The sequence below is a fragment of the Centruroides sculpturatus genome, unplaced genomic scaffold (genome assembly GCF_000671375.1).
Source record: "Centruroides sculpturatus isolate CEXI.00-Female unplaced genomic scaffold, Cexi_2.0 scaffold16, whole genome shotgun sequence".
NCBI classification, from domain to species: domain Eukaryota; kingdom Metazoa; phylum Arthropoda; class Arachnida; order Scorpiones; family Buthidae; genus Centruroides; species Centruroides sculpturatus.
Window position 1 is genome coordinate 1,302,808 of NW_019384548.1, and position 25,251 is coordinate 1,328,058.

The following is a 25,251-nucleotide window of genomic DNA, read 5'->3' on the forward strand; positions in this document are numbered from 1 at the left end:
ATTACTTGTTGATGATTGATCTAATGATGAGGCGAAATGTCTTAAAAAAAAACCTTGAATATTTTAATCAAAATTAGACTTTTTAATTTTAGCCTTTCAATATTTGTTTGAGGTTTAGACATATTTAATTACAAAACAATTTTTTTCTTCATTACTATAATTTATTTAAAAAATTAAATTAAGTTTAATAAACTGTTTCATAACATTTTAAAATCATTTTCAATTTATGGATATTTAAGGTAAATGAAATTTTTCATTTTTATGAAAGGGATATGGGGCCTAGAAAATGTTGCAAACTACTGCTCTAAGTCATTGTTTTTTCAAATTTAGTTAACATCATTCTAAGTTATTTTATTATTAATGATATCAATACACATATTTGTGTCAAACTGTCTAATCATTACCAATTTAATTAATTAAACAATAAGCTAATTTCAGTGCATTATTATGAATTTTATAAAATATATTTTATGGTAAAGTTTTTTAATATTTTATAATTTGATTTATTTAAATTATCTTCAGTTTAATTTATGAAGAATTAGTAAAGTCAAAAACAACTATTTTAATAGAGAGAGAAAAAACGGTAGTGTAATTTTGTATAGCTTGTGAAAAACTTACGATACATAGATAGATAAACTATAAGAAATTTTGTAATAAATAAGAATGTGAAGATTTTCCATTTCGAATAGAAAATCCTTATTTAGATTAATTTTAAATAGTATTTTAATATTTATATTTATGTATTAGTTTGAATTTAAACTGTTGTTTTATGCTATATCATTTGATGTTCCATTACAAGAATTTTCATAACTGGAACTTGCCTAAAAAGATGAAAAACATTTGGCAATTTGGAAAAAGCAGTGCAAATTTCTATTTTTACAATATGGTTCCAAGAATTTTTCAATTTAAAAACCCTTACAAAATTTCTTATTTATAGTGCATATTTAATGGAAAAAAATTTTATACAAAATAATATTTGAAAAAATTAATTTACTTTATCAAGATTAAGTTTAAATTACATTTTTAATAGTCTAATATTTTATTGATATTTTCATATATATAAATGTTTTAAATATTTAGAAGAAATACAAAATAAAATTACTTTATTACAAATTTGAAGCCATGTCTTCCTGTTTTTTTTTTTTTATTGCTTCAGCATGTGCTGAAGCAATAAAAAAAATTACTTTATATTAAATGTTATGGCAGAGAACAACTTTATTGAGTGAATATGCAACAAATAGAAATATTTAACTGAAAAATAGTTTGATGTTTATATTCAATATATTATTGATTAAAATTGATATATGTTCATTTTTATGAATCAATGTTATTAACATGCATTATTTCCATTATTTTAATATTTGTGGATTTTTTTCATTACTAGTTATTTATAATTTCATTATATTAAATATTTTAGATGAGACATATACATCATGAAACTACAGAAGAATTATTGAAAGCAGTAGAGAATCAAAGTAATTCTACTGAAACCACCCAAGCTTTAGATCAGCCAACATTTGTTGCAATGCAACCTGGTACATCACATGATAATCAAACTGAAGCTTCAAGTACAGATAACCAACAGGTTAGTCAAAAAATCATCAGTGTTTCAAAGCAATAATTAAAATAAAAAGAATAAACAGAAATGATGTGCACTATGGGAATATTATGTTAGACACACTTGTTCCCATACCTTAAAAGTTTAACTATCATTTATAAATAAAAGTATTTTTCTGCCTTAAAAATTTTTAAAAATTAAATCATAAAGCTAAGGAATGAGTATTCTTTCTTACTGTTTATTTGATATAAAAGCAAGACTATTTTTACTTTGAAAATTGCAGTCTTTAATCCAAAAAAGTTTCCACAAGATATAGTGTGTTACTAATTCAAAATATACTGTATTTACTCACATATAAGACAAGGTTTTTATTCATTTTTCACTGCTTCAAAAACCTAAGTCTTCCTATATGTGCAAGCAAAGGATTCTTCGCGTTTTTGCAATAATTTTTGTGAATCGTGTATTTGCATTTTTTAAATGATGCTCATCCTATGGTGTTTAAAAACAAAAGTATTTTATCTGAGTCATTTGAATCGTTCTTATATATTGTCAGGAGTAAAGATGAATAGCAATAGGAAAAGTAAAACTTTTGAATCAAATTTCAGATTGAAATCCCAAAATCACATGGGAGCCCGATATAAGTTTTAATCCATTCCCATGTGAAAATAGATGATTATTCGGAAATCAGAATTTGGAGAAACTCGTAAGTGTAATTGACGGAGAGTGGATTTGACTGTTAAGAATTGGCAAAAAAGGTTCCCAATTGTCCAGCTTTACATGAAAAAATTATGTTGTTGATTTTAAACAATTTTTCCTTAAAGTTTAAGATGCCAGTAATTTTTTCAGAACAATGTGTGCATTTACGTTCATTTGATATTTTATTTGTGATTAAACGAAATAAAATTAGAATTGTATTAATAAACCTAATTTTCTTTATGTTGATCTTTAAAGTCACACCTCATCCTATATGTGAGTAAATACGGTATTTATGATTGAAAATTCAATCTATTATAAATATGTGAATTTAAAACATCTTATATTGTGTTGTCTTTTCTCCTAAAAATGTACAGTCGACCCTCCCTATAACATGGTAGATATGTTCCGGTTTTTATGAATCCATTTTCTACAAGTCTAGCCAATCACAGCCCGGCACATATGCAGTTTACAGACTACGGCTGTTTGAAAGGTTTTCTTCCATAAAATTAATCGATTCTAGACTAATTTGACTCAACATTTCCAAATCATGTATAATTTTTTGGGAATAATCCATAAAAACTATGCTATAAACAAAAAATTGTAGGATTACTTACCGAGTGTGCACCATTCGACCGCGCCATTGCTTAAGCTTGTTTTCGTTGTGGAGCTTGTCATCGAATGGCGCTCGCGTGCTTCCTGATAAATTATTTTTTTTGCGAAAAATTTGCTGAACTTTGGAGACATCATTAATATAAATATAATTTTTATGGACGTTAAATAATAAATGGTTTTAGTAGGTCCGCTGCTCATATAACCTCAACTGTTTGTGCAATATCTGCTATTGGTCTAGATTTGACCAATCCTGTTGCGACACGAGTCGGCTATGATGTTTTACCGAATTATAGGAGTTTTTTTAGCATGTTTGTACGAATACTGTAGCAATTTTTTTGCCATGATATAGGAATCTGAACTATAGGAACCCATGTTATAGGGGGGTTGACTGTATTCCTTTAATTAATAAATTATTATTGATTTAACAATTTCCTTTATTTATAACAGAAAATAATGTATTTATGTAATGCACTTTCTGTTTAATTATTTAAAATTTAAATATAAAGAAGAATCATTATATCAGAATACAAAGTCAGTTATAAGATTCATTATAAAATATATATATTCTATAATGATTTATTTTGATTGAAAATTTTCCATAGAATTATATCTTGTAATAATTTAAAAATATTTGCTATGTAATTAGGCTTTTACTTTTTATTCTAATGCCTTTGTTTTAATAATTATTTATTTATATTATTTAAAAATCAGACTCTTAATTCCTATTTATTTTTGTAGTTAGTATCATAACTTATGCAGATAAACTACAGTGGCATACTACTTTCCTCTTAGTGCTCTCTGAGTGGAAAGAAGCTTCATCCTCCCAAATAAAAAAGTGGCATACAACTTGTACCACTATATAACTTGCAAAAAATTGTTAGAATGGACATAAAACTTTTGTTTAACCAGTATATATATTAGTGCTTTTTATCATTTCTTTTAGTAATAATTTCACTATAAATAAACAAGACATTTATGTTGTATATACAGTATACAAGGTCTGTTAAAAAAAATACGTGGATTGACGTCATAAAACAAAATGTACTTTATGTAGAAGTTACATGTCTGGGTCTCCTTCAAAGTACTCTACATCCCAACACACACATACTTATCCCAACAGTGTTTCCACTTGTTGAAACAGTCCTGGTATGCTTCTTTTGTAATGTCTTTCGGCGACTTCATCACATTTTCCTTAATCTCGGGAATCATCTCAAATCTTTTTCCTTTCAAGGGTCTCTTGAGTTTGGGGAACAAGAAAAAGTCACAAGGAGCAAAGTCAGGTGAATAGGGGGGAAGAACAGTGATCGCATATTTGGCCAAAAACTCACAAGTTCTAAGGGCTGCATGGGCTGGAGCATTGTTGTGATGGAGAAACCAGTCGCCACTCCTCCACATTTCTGGCCTTTTGCGACAGATGGCGTCCCTCAGACATTTCAGAACTTCAATGTAGTAAGTCTGGTTCACTGAGGAGCCTTGGGGAGGTACTCGTGGTGAACAACACCCTTAGCATCAAAGAAAACTGTCAGCATCACCTTGACATTGGATCGAACTTGGCGAGCTTTTTTGGGTCTGGAGGACCACTTCAAACATGCTGCACACTTCATAGCAACATTACCGTAAGCCGTATTGAGCATAGCAAATGTTTTAGTTGCAGATTTTCCAAGTTTAATACAAAATTTCACAGCAAGTCATTGCTCCATCAGGTCATTCATTCTGAAATCTGACAAATGAAAAAATTGCACTTCACTAAAAACCGTGTAGCTAATCAACAAATAAATATATCTGTAATCGGGAAATGGCTTTATCACCAGATGATCTGTACAAACCTAGTGACACCAAACGGATTCCCCTGGAACCAACTAGAGCCATGCAATTCAAACAGTCTGCATATTTTTTGAACAGACCTCGTGTATATATATATATATATAGTAGAGCATCGATTATCTGAATGTCGATCAACTGAAACGTCAATTAACCGAAAGCTTTCCAGTCAGCAAATTTAAATTTTCGCTAGTGCTGTGGCACTGCAATCTTTGGCTATGTCTTGGGCTACTCCAATATTATTTTTGTTGGTGTGTGTGTTTTAGCTGGTAGCACTAGAGCGACCATGAGAGGTTACTTAAGGATGTGCCAGGATTTGAACAAATTTCAACATGGGACAGGTTAATATATTTTTTCATACATAATTGGTTATTCGAAAAAGCAATTTTCCAAACAACCCCAGTTCCCAATTGATTTGGATAATCGATGCTCTACTGTATATAATATAATATATATATTATATAGCCACTTTGAAGATATACAATAAATATATATATTGAATATCTTCAAAGTGGCTATAGAAAACATGACACTTATAATATTACAGCATATAACATGACATAAATATGCAATTTATAAGGTGTCTTCTCAAATATTCCATTTTCCTCCCATTTCTTTTATTTCATTTCCATTATCAATTCATTTCATATATAATTTTAAAGTATATGAATCAAAACAATGGAAAATATAGAATATTTAAGATGGATTATCCTAGAGTATATAAGTGTCAAAAGTACAAATGACTGCTGAATGCCAAATTTATACATTATTACCACCTTGCAGAGGTAAGAGAGCTCAATGAACCACAGAGTAATAGTGGCAGAAGCATAAGCTTCTAGTATAGTATCTCATGTCTGTAAGGTCTAGAGAGAAAGGAAGCAAAGAATGACTCATAAGTAGTTCAAGCTCTGTCTGATCCAGAGGGTGTCTGCTGAACAGTATCTACTTGACATGTTAGGAGAAATTGATTTATGAACACTTGACTTTGGTTAGATATATAAGCACATCCACTTATGTAGAGAAAACAAAAATGGTTGTTACACATTTTAGCATAATACTGGCTCAGATGTCACCCAAGTAACCAAGGTCCATATTTCTTTAAGCATAGGCTCATGTTCAAAAAATCTATCACATTCTTTCTGGCTCCGAGTGGGGAATATAGTGCTGGTCCAAGTATGGTTACTGTATCACAATCACCACCACAACCTCATTAAGACACAGATGATAACATACATCAAATTCAACTAAATTGCATTACTGGTAATTTAGCCACAACCATCAAAACTAGAAAATTTGCCAATTGGACATAATAAATTAATGAATTCATCATCCATACTTACTAGGTTGCAGAACTCAAAAAAAGACATGACAGTTTACATAGTACAGACAACAGATTCATACATAACAAATTTACACAATAATATCCATATTTCACTTACAGGAAAAAGTTGTTGATCAAAAAAGAACAGTTATATGCAACAATGTTATTCTGCAAAGAACACTCAAACATGTAAAACAGAAAGTTGAAAGATTAGAAACACTTAGAAATATTAGATAACACTGAAAATCAAACATTAATTGATAATACTTCATCAACAGTCTAATGAAAATGTACACAGAACAACCATCATAAACAAAAACATAAATACAGCAATGATAACTAATAACACTATTGCGAGACCCAAGCTATACTTGAGCTCAGGTGTTAAAAATTTAATAAAAGTGTCAAATCAAGGGATCAGGCTTTGATTCTAACACTTGTAAAAACTGGAAGAAAAATCTAAGTAAAATTGGGAAAGAATAAAATTATTCTTCGAGAAAAATTATTCAAGAAAAGAAAAGTTTTTAAATAACCTTAAAAGGAGATATAGTGGGAGATTATGTGTCATACATACAAGAATTTGAAACAATAGTTAAATATTAGCAGGAATTTCAAAGTGTGATTAATTTTCCTTGATCGAATGAAACACAATGACGAATTTGACTCTTCATAGCTCGAAAAGGTCTGTTATATACCTGGCTGGATACAAGAAACTGACCAATCAGAAAGCTACAGATCCGGTTAAAGAATCCTTTAAAAGCCTGGATCTCAAGGACAAAGGTGGACTTCCTCTGCATCCCATTCTGAAGTTGTTTGTCTAGTCTGCTGTGCTCCATGTACGGACTCTTCATCCCTCCCTTCACTCTGCTGCCTTACACTATTTGGGATTCTACACTTTGTCAACCAGACTTCTTGACCCTCATAGAAACATCTCATCTGACCGCCCCAGGGCCATTGACTCTATCAACCAGCACCAACAGTCAATGAGATACACTGTAGAGTGTAATTGCAGCTGTCTTCCTCACTTCCACATCAGATAAATCCTGACATTTGGTTATCTCCAATTCGGTGACCTCACATTATAGACAGAATTAACACTTTATAACATTTATATCAAGAAAATCATTAAATATACTGGTTTAGAATCCACTCATATAGATCACAAATACTAAAAATAATTTACACATTAAAACGATTAGGGAAAAATCTTCCATTATCTAAATGTACACATAAAAAGTACTTTCAATCAGATTCAACCCTCTCAGATCTAGAGTGGTCGCTGTGGAAATATAACTTGGTCTTAAAGTACAGTTGCAAATAGGTACTGTACGTTTCAAAAAGAGATAAATTTGTTTCAATTGAATGCTTGAAAATCAAGGGCCGTCTATATTTTATTAACAAAGATTTGTGGAAACATACAGATAGTCAATCATGTTTAAAAGAATCAAAAATCATATTGAGAAATCATTGCAGTTTTCAAGGAAAATTTATTTTATTTTTATTATTAATTTTTATTTATTTACTTTAAAATAAAATTAAAATTATAAAAGTTATAATCTTAGACTGTGCAGAAGAAAACATAAANTACAATAGCCACGATTATTATTTTAAAAAGTTTACGTTAGGCTTAACATCGACGAAAATTTAATGTGAAGCGACACGCAATGGAGAAAAATTTCAACATGGGATAGGTTAATATATTTTTTCGTACAAAATCGGTTATCCGAAAAATAAGTTATCCAAACAACCCCAGTCCCCAATTGATTCGGATAAATGACGCTCTACTGTATATAGAATAGTTTTTGTATCCATTTGGTATTAAAAGCTAAAGGTATTTGGTGTTTAAGTGAAAAAGACAAATAAAAAATAAAATTAAAATTATATAAGTTATAATCTTAGACTGTGCAGAAGAAAACATAAACTTTGTTTTTGCATTTTAGATGCTTATGACTCAAAATAAAATTAAAATTATAAAAGTTATAATCTTAGACTGTGCAGAAGAAAACATAAACTTTGTTTTTGCATTTTAGATGCTTATGACTCAAATCAGAGTTATAGTAACTGTTAAGCATGAATAAATTTATAAGTTATTGTCATATAAAGAATATCCCACTGTTACAACAACATTTATGATTTAATTATTGCACCATGTTGTTAGCAAGGGTTGGCTGATTGGAATTGGAAATAATTATTTTAACATTCTAGTTTTACTGTTGTAAGTTAGGGACTATTTGTATATCAAAATAGGTTGACAAAATCTGAAAGTTGCTTAAAATACTTTTTTATAGTTAAAACTAATAGATTCCTATACTTGAAAGTTAGATATATTACTGGACATTATTAAGTTAAAAATTAAATTATTGTGTTTTGAATTTGTTATCAGTTAACTTGGACATTTAATTTAACCAGAATAATTAGAAAAAATTAATTAAATTTTTAGGGGTTAGCTGCACTTATTTCTCAAGCTGAAGGAGAAAGTGGAACACAACAACATACCATTCGTATGGTTCTTCGACAGCCAGATGGTATGGAGACAGAACAAACAATACCTGTGTCAACTATGGGTGGTTCTACTTTAGTGACAAGTGATGGTCAAGAAATACATGTTAGTGATGAAGGTACTTTACAAATGGTAGCAAATCTTGCTGAACAAGCAGCTTCAGGCACAACTGGTGATGGAAATAATCAGGTAATGTTAAAATTTACAAGTTTTATACTTTTTACATTAATTTTTCCATATCTGTCTGTTTTCTTGTATTTGTTTAGTTACTGATTAGGTTATTAATTTCAAAAATGTGGCCTTATTTTTTCTCCTCTTCTACATCTTCAAATGGAAAAGTTATGCAATATCAAATTGACAAACTGTTCTCCATTTTCAGATTTTTCAGTTATTGCATCTTCAAAAAACAATATTCTAATTAAATCCAGTCTCCTTAAACAACTATAATTGATGAATTTGCACTATTCAAACTTGTATATTATAGTTGTTTAACCTGTCCTACATTGTTCCTGAAAATATTCGTGTTGACCTCATTGACCTGCGTGGGCGATCCTGAATATTTTTGTGTTTACATCGGAACATTTTTGATACTAGATGTCGCTATGCATCACAATTTTTGTATTAAAACGAACTTTTAAAATATAATTTTTTTTGTTTCTATATTATTCAATAAATTTATTTTATTTGTGCAAACATAAAAAAATAATTATTAACGATACAGTAAATGTGATTATTATTTTAAAAAAATTTTAGGCTTAACATCGACGAAAATTCAACATGGCATCACAGGCAACAAATAAAAATTTCAACATTGAATAGGTTAAGGAGACTGAATTTAATTAGAATATTGTTTTTTGAAGATGCAATAACTGAGAAATCTGAAAATGGAGAACAGTTTGTTAATTTGATATTGCATAACTTTTCCATTTGTATATATGTAACTTTTCCATTATATATATCCAGTGGTGATATTCGAAATATTTAACAAAGGGTCCGCTAACAGAAAATTTTTCCTTAACAATTTTTTTTCGATCAAATGGTGCATTAGCAACATTAGCGCAAAAACTGACCTTAAGATAACCATATAAATAAAAAAGATGCGTTCGCAAAATTAAGTCAGTTAAAATTTAACCTTGTTTATGCCAAAACAATATTTTTTGATAAATATTAAAAAAAGTGTTCAAAATTATTTATTTTGTACATACAGTATTTTAATATTTTTCATTCAAAATATTTTATAAACATAAAAATTGGCTTTTTCTGAAGAAAAAACTTTTCTAAATCATTTATTTTATCATTAGGTATTATTATAATAATAGACAGATGTCATCGTTTCTCAAAATACAATATCTTTTTTATTCTGCTGTCGATAGCGGGACACGTGTTCCGCAGCCATCTTGTATTTTCTCGCGCGCGTGGGATTGTGGGATCTCTTGTATGACTGGACCTAGTTTCAAGAACTCTCTTGAGTCGATCACGATTAAACCTCGTTTCAGTGGAGATTGAAACGGTCGATGGAGGTTGCACCAAGGCGAACGGGGTATAAGGCTCTAGTTTAGTAGTGTTACAGAGTATAATACGTATATTTTAATATATTTTTTAAAAGAAACAAAACCACTGAGAAATGTTACGTGTGTTTAACAACGGGTTCGGAAAACTTTGAAAATGTTAACAACGGGTTCGGCCGAACCTGTGCGAACCCGCTGAATATCACCACTGTATATATCAGACATGAGCAAATGTGGCTCTGAGAGCTGCATGTGGCTCTTTTTGAGTTACATGCAACTCTTGCTGAAAGTGTTAATTTCTGCTTTTTATTATTATTTTTACAATTTTATTTCCACAAAATTGTGAAAATATGTTTATTAAAAAAATTCAATATTTGTTTTATATTATATTTATATTATATAATAAAATTGCGGTACAGAATAAAATAGTACAGAACTGCGGCTTTCGTGCATTTTGCAAAACCTACATTTTGGCTCCCACTGAACTCTTGCTTGCCCACCCCTGATATATACAGTATAATGGAAAAGTTACATATATACAAATATACAAATGGAAAAGTTATGCAATATATATATAACATACATAGCAGACATAAAAATGTTTTTTCTTCCTATTTTTTCCCTGTAAGTTTTTTTTTTCATAGTAACAACTGTATAACTACTTTTGCACCCCCTGGATATACAGTACAGATGTGCATTGTGCCTGCATCAATAAATATCTACCACACTTGGAACTATCAAAGTTCAGTAAATAAGGTGCCATATACTGATACATTAAATATAACATGAAGTAATTGTTTGTACTGTGTTTTATTTTATTTCAAAACAAAAGAGAATAGAAATATTTTTATTTATGTTGAAATCAATTGGCAGTATTATTATGAGATTCTAATAAAGTTAATTTTGGTTTTGATTTTGACTGCTTGAATTTGGTATTTCCATGCACAGACAAATACAGTAAAACCTGCCTGTGGTGACCACCCACAGTTCCTTCAAAAAGTTGTTGTTTATACAGGCGTTCATCCAATACAGGTGGTGCTGTAATACCATATTTTTTAGCCATTTCTACTAAGCAAAACTCTAGGTGAACAAAAATAAGCAAATTTTTACAACAATAGAGCTATATTGGTATTGTATTAATATTTAATATCTTCTTAAGTACAATAAGAAAAATTATTAATCAATAATAAAACAATTTTATTATTTTTTCTCATAATACGATTTCATTACATGGAAAAAGGAAGGTTGCCTGTAAAAACTAATTTTTGCATTAATGTGTTTATTTTTTTTTTAATATTTTGAAATTTGAAAATTACTTGGATATTATTTTTCTAAAAATATTGTGGAAATAAAATAGATTGATTCAGAAACTATTTATTGTACATGTACTGTATATGACCTTAAAAAAATAAATGTTATCAAACAATGAGATCAGCTGATTAATTGTATTGTGTACAATATTTTATATCCCTAAGGAAAATACTGTAGATCTACGGTAAAATTAATTTCGTTTTCCCACAGTTAAACTTTGTCACTAATTGCCGCTGTGATAAACCATTTTCACTTTTTCTGATAACTTTAACACCATCTTCTAACAACAGCACTTTGCATTTCTTTCATTTTTCGGAGAATTTTGAACAAACTGAAATGAATATCCTTTGTTGCTAGACTAATTCAATAACATCTGCACCTAATTTCAAGGGTGGTGAAATGGGTTCGAACAAGAGTTTAGACTAATTCATTATATTAGGACAGGGAAACGTTGTTGAGATGAGTTCGAACAATAGTTTAGACCAGATATATTCGTGCAAGTGGTCGCTTATTACAGTTGTTGTATGTTGTTTTGGACCAAAAATCGATGCTTGCGGTTGCATTACACAGGTGGTAGTTTAATACAGATAACTTATATGAAGACTCTATGTATAAACTATTTCGTGCCAGAAATTTTTGCCCATTTTGACAGGTGCCTGTCAAATGCAGGTGGTTGCCTAAGCAGTTTTCACTGTACACGATATTAAGTAAACGATTTACTTAAAAACAGTCACTTGTGCATTTCTTTTCTTGTGTGTGTCGTCATATTTGATTTTGCAGTGTAGTTTAAAACTGCCAGCAACAGTATAAATCTTGGACCATGTGTTGTGTGTAGGGGAATTTTCTACTTGTGTTTAATATAAACCAATGATATTTTTAAGTTTTTTTTGTTGTTTTTTTTCTCTGTCCATTAATTACTGCATTTCTTTTAAATAAATTTATTAACAAGAAAATCATTTTCAATTCAATTTTCAAAATCAGTCTAAAAATTTCCGATTTTCTACTGTTTCTGTTAAATTGGAATGGATCCTGTGGAATTTACATGGGTTTGTACACAAATAAATGATCATTTTGTTTTTACAGAAACAAAATGATCATTTAGAACATATCCTGGCTGTATATCGAGAAATGAGAGTATTTTTACAATGTTTTTTGTTTTGCTTCAGAACACTATTTTTGTTTTAATTTATAATAATTCTTTATATGCAATATTAGCTTTATATATAGATTATAACCTAATTACTGATTGATTAATTAATTAAGCAGACAGTTACTTAAAAAATAAAATTTCTAATTCGGAACATTTATTTTTCAAAAATATCTCATAAACATTCAGATATTTTTCCTAATGTTCCATCAGTTTCTGAAAATTTGCTGCATAAAAGTCTTTTGATTGCTGTCAGAACCAAGGCAATAGACATTCCTGAACTTCATCACTTGAAGAATGTTTGTCACTCAACTGTTCTCTTAGAAGTCCTTGTTTGTGACAACTGCATTTCTTTTATTTTTATTGATTTTTTTAGCTACAGTTCATTTTAATGAATAAATGTTTTCTCATTTTAGTCTTTTTTCATAGTACAAAACATAAACCAAGCTGAAAGCTTATTGAAATAATCAAATGAAAGAAGCAGTACACCTTGTATAACTCCAGCAATATATTTAATTAACCAAAAATGTTTTCCACCTATTTCCATATGCTTTACTTCAGTTAGAACAATAAACTTAAATTTAAGTTTGATGTTCCAACCGAGTTATACAAGGTGTATTGCTTTTGTTTGGTTACTTCTCCAGTTTTGTCAAATTATATTGAAATACTAAATTACCAAACGATTGCCTAAATATCGGGCTATAATATGGCTAATTAAATGATTGGAATAAAGTAATTTGACATTAGAGGTAGGCGTTAGGTGCCATCTCTTCCAATCATTTAATTAGCCATATTATAGCCCGATATTTAGGCGATCGTTTGGTTTATTATATACTATTCGGGCATTGAGTTGTTGTTATTTATTTATATTGAAATACTTTTTGGCTTTTAAAAAGTATATATTGCTTTTTGTTTTTTGAGTTAGTTTTCCAAGATTAATTTTACTGTTGTTATATTTAACTTGTAATTGTACTATTGTTAAGGTTAACTTAATATTATAAACAATATTAAATGAAGTTTGTAATACTTCAATTGTCAGTATTAAAACTATGCCAAGATATATAAAATCTAATTGGTTTTTGACTTTATTAATTGATTTTTGTAGTTTACTGTATTAAATTTTATCCTGGTCTTTAAATAGTCATAATAAAGTAGAACAAAACAAGTACTGTAATATTCTGCAATCTGATTGCTCAATATTCATATTTAATTGTCATTGAGTACCGTGAAAAAATTTTTATGGTTAGAATAAAATATATATTTATATAGCCAATTTTATTATTATTTTTTTAGGTGATCCTGAATGCTGGAAATTCTTATCAAACTGTAACCATTGTTCCATCTGACACTAATCCAGGAGAAGTTAGTTATGTATTAATAGTTTCACAGTCAGAAGATGGAAAAGATGACTGTCAGAAAGATGTAAATTTAGATATGTCTGTTTATGATTTTAATGAAGCTGAAAAACATGGTGAAGTTGTTGCTGAAGAAACAGGACCTGATGGAATTAAAATGAGAACCATTAGGATTACTACAAAGAAAAGTCAAACTGTAACTCAAGCTCATATGTGCAATTATTGCAATTATACCAGTCCAAAGCGTTATCTATTATCACGTCATATGAAATCTCATTCTGAAGAGCGACCCCATAAATGTAGTGTATGTGAAAGAGGATTCAAGACATTAGCATCATTACAAAATCATGTGAATACACATACTGGAACAAGACCTCATCAATGTAAGGAATGTGAAGCAGCATTTACAACATCTGGTGAATTAGTTCGTCATGTTAGATATAAGCATACACACGAGAAACCACATCGTTGCACAGAATGTGATTATGCTAGTGTTGAACTTAGTAAACTGAAGCGTCATATGCGTTGTCATACTGGAGAACGACCTTATCAATGTCTCCATTGTACTTATGCTAGCCCTGATACGTACAAATTGAAAAGACATCTTCGAATTCATACCGGAGAAAAACCATATGAATGTGATGTTTGTCATGCAAGGTTTACTCAGTCAAATAGTTTGAAGGCACATAAATTGATCCATTCAGGAAATAAACCTGTGTTTCAATGTAACTTTTGTCCAACAACTTGTGGAAGAAAAACAGATTTACGTATCCATGTTCAAAAGTTACATACAAGTGATAAGCCACTGAAGTGCAAACGTTGTGGAAAATCATTTCCAGACAGATATAATTATAAGGTTAGTTTTATTTCATAGATTTTGTAAATTTATTTTATATATTAAATAATTTTTACAACAGTAGAGAACAATGCTATCTGAATTAATGATATTCATTTATTTAATTTTTATACATTTCAAATTTTATATTTTCTTTATGATAAATAGAAAAAAAATGTATTAAATGATTTACATTGTGTTGGATAAAATGATATAAAATTTAATTTTTAATTTTTAAAAATTTGAAATATTTAGCAATTATATTTTTTAAATTAATTCAATTAGGTCCATGTAAAAACTCATGAAGGAGAAAAATGTTTTAAATGTGATTTGTGCTCCTATGCATCCATATCTCAACGTCATTTAGAATCCCATATGTTGATACATACAGATCAGAAACCATTCCATTGTGATGAATGTGATCAATCATTCCNTGGGTACTAGGGGTGTGTGAGGGAGAGGTAGTGGTTGCATGTGAATATTGAAAATGGCAATGCCATGTGGCATTTGGGCAGTGAAACTTTGGATCACAAAGTAATAGGACATTGAAATTGGTGTTGATTGATACAGAATCTACAATATTATTTAGTAATAATAACTGATCAAATAGAATTTATAAATTAGGTCCATGTAAAAACTCATGAAGGAGAAAAATGTTTTAAATGTGATTTGTGCTCCTATGCATCCATATCTCAACGTCATTTAGAATCCCATATGTTGATACATACAGATCAGAAACCATTCCATTGTGATGAATGTGATCAATCATTCCGACAGAAACAATTACTAAAACGTCACAAGAATTTATATCATGATCCAAATTATATTCCTCCAGTTCCCAAAGAAAAAACTCACGAATGTCCAGAATGTGGAAAAGCTTTTCGGCATAAGGTAAATAATACAACTTTAAACTGACTATATATATGTAATTATTAAAAATTATTAAAATTAATATATATATTAATCATCATGCCAAAATGTGATGTGTTGAAATTATACTGGATTTCATCAGATGAAATATGTCTTATTATATTTAATATAATAATATTCTTTAATTCATTTTTTATATATGATATTAAATATAGTTTATACTTGCTTTTAATAAATATTTTTATTAAAACTATTTATGTTTAAATTACTGTTTACACTGCAGACATTCAAATGTCACTATGTACATAAATGTATATAATTTTAAAATGTTTAATTTTTAATTATTTTACAGTTCTGTTTTATATAACAAATTATAACATATAATAGATTGTATAACAAATCATAATTGGTATATTTTTCAATTAAATACTTGAACATAAATACATACAAACATAATTTTATCAAACTCTCTTGCAAAATTTATTAATGGAATAATTAATAATTCTTATATAAATATTTCATTTGATAAATCATTTCATTAATAGGTGGATGGATGTACTATGACTAAGCCATAATCACAGACAAAAACAATCAATCAGAACAGATTACATGTTATATTGGTTGACAAACAAAACAAAACAAAAAAAATAATAATAAATATCATATTATATAAATATTTCATTTGATAAATCATTTCATTAATAGGTGGATGGATGTACTATGACTAAGCCATAATCACAGACAAAAACAATCAATCAGAACAGATTACATGTTATATTGGTTGACAAACAAAACAAAACAAAAAAAATAATAATAAATATCATATCATAGACATATCCATTCTGAATATCCATAAAATACAAAATATTAGCATAACATACTGAAAAAATTAGCAAATATTCGGAGCTTTAGCAATGAAATGAAGTGCCTGTGGAGAATTAAAAGTATTTATTGTGCCTATAAGATATTTCTTGCACAGACATTATACCATATGAACTACATTAAAATTTAGAAATAGGGCTTAAAAAACAGTGTATACAACACATTACAGAAAGCAGCCATACAAAAATAACTCAGTTAGGAAATCTTTAAGTTCAGATATGTATATAAACAGCATATAGCTACAGAAAAACTGTTGCTGTGGTTGTCTTGATTTTAGGCTGGCATAACACTGGGCATTAACATTAAATAGAATATAATTCAATAATTAATAATAATAATAATAATCATTAGAAATTGAAATATTACACTTAAAATCAGTTGATTTGAATGAGACGTTGATTCACGAAGAATCAAGACTAGACTTAAACTTTGACACTTCTTAGAATATAAAATATTTTACTTTTATCGAGTAGAATTTTTGATAATATACAAATGTTCTCTTTCAATTGCATCATTTCATTTTTCTGTAAGAAGTCTACTTTTATTCAAACTCTTCATGTCTGTCTGAATCAATGGCTGTATTCAGAAAACTCAACAGTTTTAATTGAGCAGAGATATGGTAGCAAACTAGCTAGTAAATATTCACAGTGAATCTGCTGAACTATGACCAGTTGATTCAATATAAGATCATCATTATTTAGAAATAAAGCTTGCAAAAGCCAGCTTAAGATTTTTATTTATTTAAGATTTGCATGAAGAAGAAAGATGAAGTTGATTATATAATATTTTTTGTTTTAAGACCAAATTATAAGACTTACCTGAATGAATATATTATTAGAGTTGATATATTTAATAACTAAATTTTGTGAGAAAATTAAAAAATATTTTTCTTGTCATAATCTGATCAGATAAAACTGAATAACAGATTAGAAAAAATAATGACATGTTTTTTTGGAAATCAGGATAAATGAGATAAGTATAACTACAGGAGTCTTTGGCTTTTGGACATAATGTATTTGTAAAAAATGTATATGAAAGTTGAATACTTGAAAGTCAAACAGTAGATTTGTATGTTATAAAGAAAGTTTTTCCCATAGAGCAAATAAAACAAATTTTAAAATCTGTTATTTAGGTAGGAAGGTTATTATTTAGGTCTTATATCTTTACTTTTGTTTTAGAGAATATAATATAATATGCATAAAATACTATTTAAAGCATTAAAACTATAAATTAAACAGGAAACAGACAAGAAAAGTTAATTTTTATAAATGATTTTGCTATTACTGAAGCCAAAACAATCAGAAAATATTACTATGATAAATCTGAAGTTTTATTTTTCATCTGAAACTGTCATGTGCATTTGTCATATAAAAAGTAATTTGAGGATACCAAAGTATTGTATGTGAAAGAAGTTGTCCAAAAGTAAAATATTCAAAAAGTTTAGGACTGCCTGTAGTTAAAATTGTATCTTTAAAATGATGATTAAATTTGCTTGAAAGTTTTAGTAAAAAATATTCTAGATTAAAGACATCTTGTGACTTGTTGTTTGAAATAACTAGGATAATCAGTTGAAAAATTTGCAAAATATTCTTTTTGGATAAATAATATATTTATATATTTCTTATTTTACATTATTGCTTATATAACTCCTACATTATATAAATATAAAAATTACAAATTGCCAGAATACTTCAAATTGTATTATAGTTTCATATACTGTTTGATCATTGCATTAAAATATAAAAGCTTGATAGAATTTTTATATTTGAATAATTTTTATTTTTGCTTTCTTTTTTTAAACAGTAAGATAACAAACAATGATAATATAAAATGAGGAAATATATTCTTTTTAAATAGATAAAAAAATTAATTTTTTTTAACTAAAATTTGAATTTTTTAAATTTAAGCTTTAAGTCCTTAAAATTAGACAAAATACAAAAATATTTTTAATAGAATAAATTTAGTTTAAAAAGTTAGTGTAGTTTAGGACAACTGAAAAGAATGGCTTATTAAGAATACTTAATTGAAATTGCCTATTCAGAAATTGTGTTTTAGTTAATATTGACAATTTTAATGTGCTAAGAAATGCTTTACCTTATTTTAATAGACCCTTTATTACTTAGAGAACAGTAATTTTATATATGTTGTTTATCGTAATTCATATTAAAAAGTAAATGTTAAAATATATTTATTTTTAGGGCAACCTTATTAGGCATATGGCTATTCATGATCCAGATGCATCAGCAGCTGAAAGAGCTGAAGCACTTCGCATTGGTCAACCAAAGGGACCAGGAGAACAAAGAGACGGGGAAGAAGAAGATTATGAAGAAATGGAGGAAATGACAGTAGATGTTGATCCTCAAAATCAGCAAAACCAGCAGGCAAGATTTTAAATTTTAATAATTTATTATTATTGTTATTATGAAATAAAAACACAAAAGAAAAAACATTGTAAATAATTTTTCAAATTAGAGAAAAACTAGAAATTAAACACTAAGTATTGACTGGCCTGTTATAAATGGCAAATTTGGCTAGTAAATACAAAAGTTTCATATGATTGTATATTTATTTACATTATTATATTCTACTTGGTTTTTACAAAAACCAGGTAGAATATAGAGAACAAAAACTGTATGAAACAATATATCTCATATGATACAAAAACATTATTGTACATAAAGTATTTATAGATAAAAAAAATTTCATTCAGGTGTGTGTAAGTGCAGAATAGCCAATTGAATTGGTTATTAGACAGCTTTAATAGCGAACATCATAAAAAAATTTTTTTCTTCAATAAATAAGTGACAAAAAATCATTTTTATCTCAAAGATGGGTTTGAAAAAAAGCAATTCAAATTTGCCCTTTACCATCAGGAAATGACAGTTTTTTTTTTTATCAAGCTCTTTGCAATGATAATTTTGAAATAAGATTTGGCCAGATATTTGAAAATATCAGGATTTATTACCCAAACAGTTTTCAGCTTTACATTACATTCAATAATATTAGTGAAATGCATAAAAATGTTGGTTATTAATTAATTAATGGCCTTAACCAAGAATATATATTTCAAAAACCAAATATTGTATCCTCTCCTCATCAAACAATATATTCTGTCATGGACTATTAGTATATTTGCTGTTTTAGTAAAATCTAGATCAGTGTTATTTAACTTTTTTTATCTCACAGCACACTTGAACCTATAATTAAATTTCCATGGCAAAAATTTCCTCGGAATAAATCACATGATTTAAAGTTGTGTTTGTAAACATTCTATCACATTACTTACCACTTAACCTAATTCTTTTTGTCTATATTTCTGTGACTTTAATAAAACAGTATTGTTCTTCCTTAAAATAGCAGCTGATTACAACAATAGTTATTTAAATTAATAATTTTCATTTATATAAGAAAAGCAATTAACATTAAGTCTTAATTTGCATTTTAAACCTGCCCAATTGCTATTTCTAAGTTAAAATAATTTGAATTAAATATGGGCAATTATAGATATGTTTTCGATTTAAAGAAAATTTCATTTCAAATGAAATAACCCAGTGTTATGCACATAATTTTGTTTATGAATATATATTTTCTGCTACATTATGTATATGTTTGTTTATTATAACAATGAAAAACTCGTATAATCAGTTTAAAGAGGTTTTTTTATTTTGACACATTCACTTATTGTTCTTTGGGCTTCTTTTGAGAATACAGTAGAGCATCGATTATCCGACTCAATTGGGGACTCAGGTTGATCGGATAACCGAAAAGAATGAAAAAAATACATTATTAATATAGTATATTAGGATATCCCATGTAATTAGTATATTAGTATATTGCTATTAACCAATTTCGCATTGAATTTTCATCAATGTTTAGCCTAACAAAATTTTTTTAAAATAATAATCGTTGCTATTGTATCGTTAAAAAGTTATTTTAAAATTATTTTACTGTTCACAAAACAAACAACCACTCATAATTAGAAAATTAAGTCTTGTTTAAATACTGGCCTCCCTTCAGTGGTTGAACTGCAGTTGCCAGCTAAAACATGCAAAAATTTAACAAAAATAATATTAAAGTATCCAAGACATAGCCAAATATTGTAGTGCCACATCACTAGCGGACATTTGAAATTTGCCGACTAGAACGGTCGGTTAACCGATGTGAGGTTAATCGGGGGTCAGATAATCGATGCTCTATTGTAATTTGTTTGATAATATTCAAAAATTTTTGCAGCACACCTGTGATTCCTCTTGTGGCACATGAGAGGATTGTAGGTGAAAATCACTGATCTAGATGTTTTTGTATAATATGTACTTGCAATTCTGTAGTTAAGTAATTAAAAATTAAAAACATATATATAAATAGCTTTCAAAGTTTTTACATGTATTATTGAATGAAATAAAAAATAAATTATATATAGGAAATATTTATTGAGGTATTTAAAACTTATAGGTTGTGGTATTTGAAGTCATTCAATTACCAACATCTGATGGTTCTGATGAACATCAACAGTCTGTTGGAACTTTAGTAGATGGTACAAATACGGTCACAATGACATCTAATGGTGAAGCAGTTACTTCACAAATTAATTCAAATCTGACTAGCCAAGTAGTAACAGCTATTAGTTCTGGAGAAGAAAATAGTGCATTAGCAGATCTCATTACTTCTGGAGGAACAATAGGTAACATTTTAAAAGTCAATATTCATTATATGTAGTTTTCCATTATACATAGCTATAACTAGTTTTTCATATTTTTGAGTAATGCCTGAAGAGTATTTTTTTTTACTTTATTATTATTTTTATTATTATTAATCCTTTGTTTTTGGTATTTAGTTTGTTGTTGTTTGCTTAACTTATCTATCATCTTCCATTCTTATCATATATCCATTTTCACTTGCATAACTATCTTTCTTGTCATATTTGCTATATTATTATTTATTCACTTATTTATTTTTCTATTCTAATTTTATAATTTTAAACATAATTTATCCATACTTTTTATTTGTCTGTAATATATTGCGGATAATTCCAGCTCTCTTTGCTGTAATAATCTATGTTTCCCATGTATAATTCAATGGCAACAATGTATATTACATATACATTTTTACATTTTACATACAGATTTTTCTCTGTACACAGATTGAGAGATTTATTTTATAAATATCTTCATGATTATTAAATGCATATCACTCTGTTGCTATTCTTATTGAGATTTCTTGAATTACACATTTGCAATCACTTACTGTTTCAATCATTTTTATATCTACCACTTCAATTGCTTGTTTGTAATTAAAGAGGTAAATGGAAAAATGGTATGCAACAAAAAAATTTTTTTAATTAAAAATACAAAAAAATATTAATTTAAAAATAAAAGAATAATAAATGTCAGTAATATGCAAGGAAATATATCTATTTATTTAGTTTAATAAAATATAGTTTCTTACACCAATGTTTAAATTTCCAGTTATAATTATTACTGAATTGCTGGCCAATTATTTGTTATTTGTTAACCTGTATTTAGGTTATTTGTATAACCTGTTATTTGATTATTTTTTTTTTATCTATTTATTGAATTACTTTCTTACATAAATTCTTTTGTCTTTAGAAATTGCTTTTTCAAATAAAAAAGTGTGTTATTTTATCAACTTTAATGTTTTTCATTTCTTGTTATTTTCTCTAGCTTTAACATTCCAGCCTTAATTACTCATATAATAAATTGTTTTATTTATTTATTTATTTTAGATAATGCTATTCTCTAATGGAATAACAATACACTTTTGTTTTAGTGCTTTGTCTAATAATAAGTTAATTTCTTATCCTATAGAATAAGTCAAAATTGCTTAATTTACAGTCTTAATTTAGATAAATAATTTTTTGTTGAGGTACTATTATTAAAATCTTCAAAAAATGCCCACTTATAAGTTACTATACTATGTTACTATATATTAGCTGTTTACAAGAATTTTTGAAAATGTTACATTATTCTGATGAGTAAAAGTTTGTTTTCCTTAAATAAAGTTTTTAATAATCTGTAAAAAAATTTTTAAAAAATTTTAAAAATACAGTGATTAATTAATTAAAAAATAAAGTTGTTAATAATGAATTTATTGATAATTTTGACAGAAGAGCTTGTTCCTGTGACTGTAACCAGCCAGATAACTCCTACACAGCCACGTCGAAGAGGAAGACCACGAAAATATCCTCTTCCTAATGATGTGTTATCAAATAATGTCACTCCACCAAAAGGTAAACAAATGAATATATTATAAATTGAAAGTGAAATAATCCATAAATTGCTGTTGATATGAATTTGGAATCTATAATAATTATTTTGTTTTAAATTTTAATTAAACATAGTTTTCCCATAAATCATAAGATATATTAGTGCTTATTATTATTAACAGTTAATTTTATTGCTATTTTGCTATTAGTCTAAAATATGATTCAGATACATATATTTTACATAAACAATTTGGAATAATATCAGTTATTAAACACCAAATATTGTACTATGCTAGTTTCCATTTAACGTATTTGAAAAAATTTTGATAATTTTTATACACAAACAAATAGAAGAAATTTTCAGGATATAAATCCAAATCTTTTCCATTACTGTTTAAAGCAGTGTTTCCCAATCTTTTTTGTGCTATACCCCACCTAAGCCTTTCTAAAATTCTTCTGCCCCCCTAACATATACAGCGGCTATATGGTTAACTTAAACCCTGGACGAGCCCATTTTCAAATTGCTCCCCTTAACAATCGAATTGCCCCCCTGTGGAGCATGGGCCCCACGTTGGGAAAGACTGGTTTAAAGAGAGGGGGGGAAATCTGTGTTAAACATGAAAGCATGATGGCTATTGTATTTATCTTTCTCCATAGTAATGCTAATACATTATAATTTTAAATTTTGGATAAATTGGCTGTGTTTACCTCTATATGTCATATATTTTAAAATCAGTTATTTAAACTGTATAATTTGATATTGGTCTCATCACAAAAATACACACATTACATATACATATGTATATGTGATGTGTGTATATAAAAACAAGTCAGTGACATTGAAGCAATGCTGCTGATCTCTGTACCATCTATTGTTCACTTTTTAACTAATTTTTTTTTAATTAACTTTATATTTTAAAAGGAGACATCATTTTCCTTGCTCTTGTTTAAAGTCAGAAAGTTGTTTTTACAGCATTAAAAATATTCTACTTTCAACTAAATTTGTTATCCAGTATTATCCAATTAAATGCATATTTCTACAGCAGTAAAGTTGATTCCCTGTGTAACCTTTTTATCATGTGGAATTATAAAATGATTTCTTCTGAAATGCAAATTGAATAATCTTGCTTAATTAACAAAAAATGGACAATTTATATGTCGGTTGACACTGGAAGTAAATGTTTTAAACTCATCAAACTTTTTGTTGGCACTCATAATGGTTTTCTAATTATAACTATTTTCAGCCTTTACAACTGTATGTATAATTACATTTACAAATTATATATACAACATTATATTGTAACTAAATATAAAAAAGACAGCTTTTTGTAAGGACAAGATCCGTACAGATCTGGAAAATCAGAATAATATTTTTAGCAGAAAAAGTCGGAAAGTCAGGAAATCTAAAAATATCGTGGAATCCATCTGTCACTCTTACTCTTTTTTGATCTGAATACATCTTTAAATTTCATTTGGTATTGAGGGTCTAAGAAAACTGAACTGACCAAAAAAAATGGCAAGATTTGTTGCGCTTATATCTCACAAACTATAAATGATAATCTAACAATTTAAATTTTGTTGGATAGAAGGTTTATGTCTGTATTTAAAATGGTGGGTACTAGGGGTGTGTGAGGGAGAGGTAGTGGTTGCATGTGAATATTGAAAATGGCAATGCCATGTGGCATTTGGGCAGTGAAACTTTGGATCACAAAGTAATAGGACATTGAAATTGGTGTTGATTGATACAGAATCTACAATATTTTTTAGTAATAATAACTGATCAAATAGAATTTATAAAGTTATAAGCTGATAAGTGTGCAAATTGAAGAAAATTTTCACAATGTTGAAGAAATTGCAAAGGAAATATGAACAGAAATATAAGTCACATAAATCATTGAAAATAAAAATTTTAAAGAAATCAGAAAAGTCCAAAATGACCAATGCCAAACAATGAAGATTGTACAGTCGACCCCCCTATAATTACGGTCCCTATAGTTACGATTCCTATAAAACTACGAAAAAATTGCTACCGGTATCCGTAAAAAATAGTAAAAGTTCCCTATAAACACCTCAAACGTCATCGGGAAGCCGAACTACTTTCCCGCCGTCCGTAGCGCCACGCTACGGAGAGATTTCTATCGTCTGGACAGTATTATATAAATTATATATAAATTAGGTACTGTACATATAATTATATATTAATTATATATAAATTAGGTACTGTATATATAATTATATATTAACTTATTGTAACTTTGTTATAATTAAATATATAATTTCCGCCGTCTAGCGTGGCGCCACGCTACGGAGATTTTTACGCTAACTATCGTCTGTCAGTATGTAAATTAGGTACCGTAAGTCTAATACAGTACTGTAATTTTATACATTTCTTGTGAAAGAAACATTTCTTATTCAACGGCGATTAAAATTATTTATATTAATGATGTCTCCGAAGTTCTACGAAGTTTTCACAGAAAAATAAGTTGTTAGAAATCGGCCGCTCTTTGCTGAGCTGTTCCGCGACGAAAACAATGTTGAGCAATGGCAATGTCGAATGGTGACACTCGGTAAGTAATCCTACAATTTTTTGTTTATAGCGTAGTTTATACGGA

At 28.2% G+C, this 25,251-nt stretch overlaps 1 protein-coding gene across 1 annotated transcript in view; it reads left to right on the forward strand.

Annotated features, from left to right (window-relative positions):
- LOC111623584 (PR domain zinc finger protein 15-like) overlaps positions 1–25,251 on the forward strand; it is a 74,325-nt gene that overhangs the window by 42,996 nt on the left and 6,078 nt on the right. Inside the window, exons 5-11 of the mRNA XM_023366211.1 lie at positions 1,418–1,585; positions 8,449–8,697; positions 13,768–14,685; positions 15,289–15,555; positions 18,615–18,797; positions 20,869–21,097; positions 22,541–22,663. Of these exons, the coding sequence (XP_023221979.1) occupies positions 1,418–1,585; positions 8,449–8,697; positions 13,768–14,685; positions 15,289–15,555; positions 18,615–18,797; positions 20,869–21,097; positions 22,541–22,663 (2,137 nt within the window). The remainder of the gene's footprint in view (positions 1–1,417; positions 1,586–8,448; positions 8,698–13,767; positions 14,686–15,288; positions 15,556–18,614; positions 18,798–20,868; positions 21,098–22,540; positions 22,664–25,251) is intronic.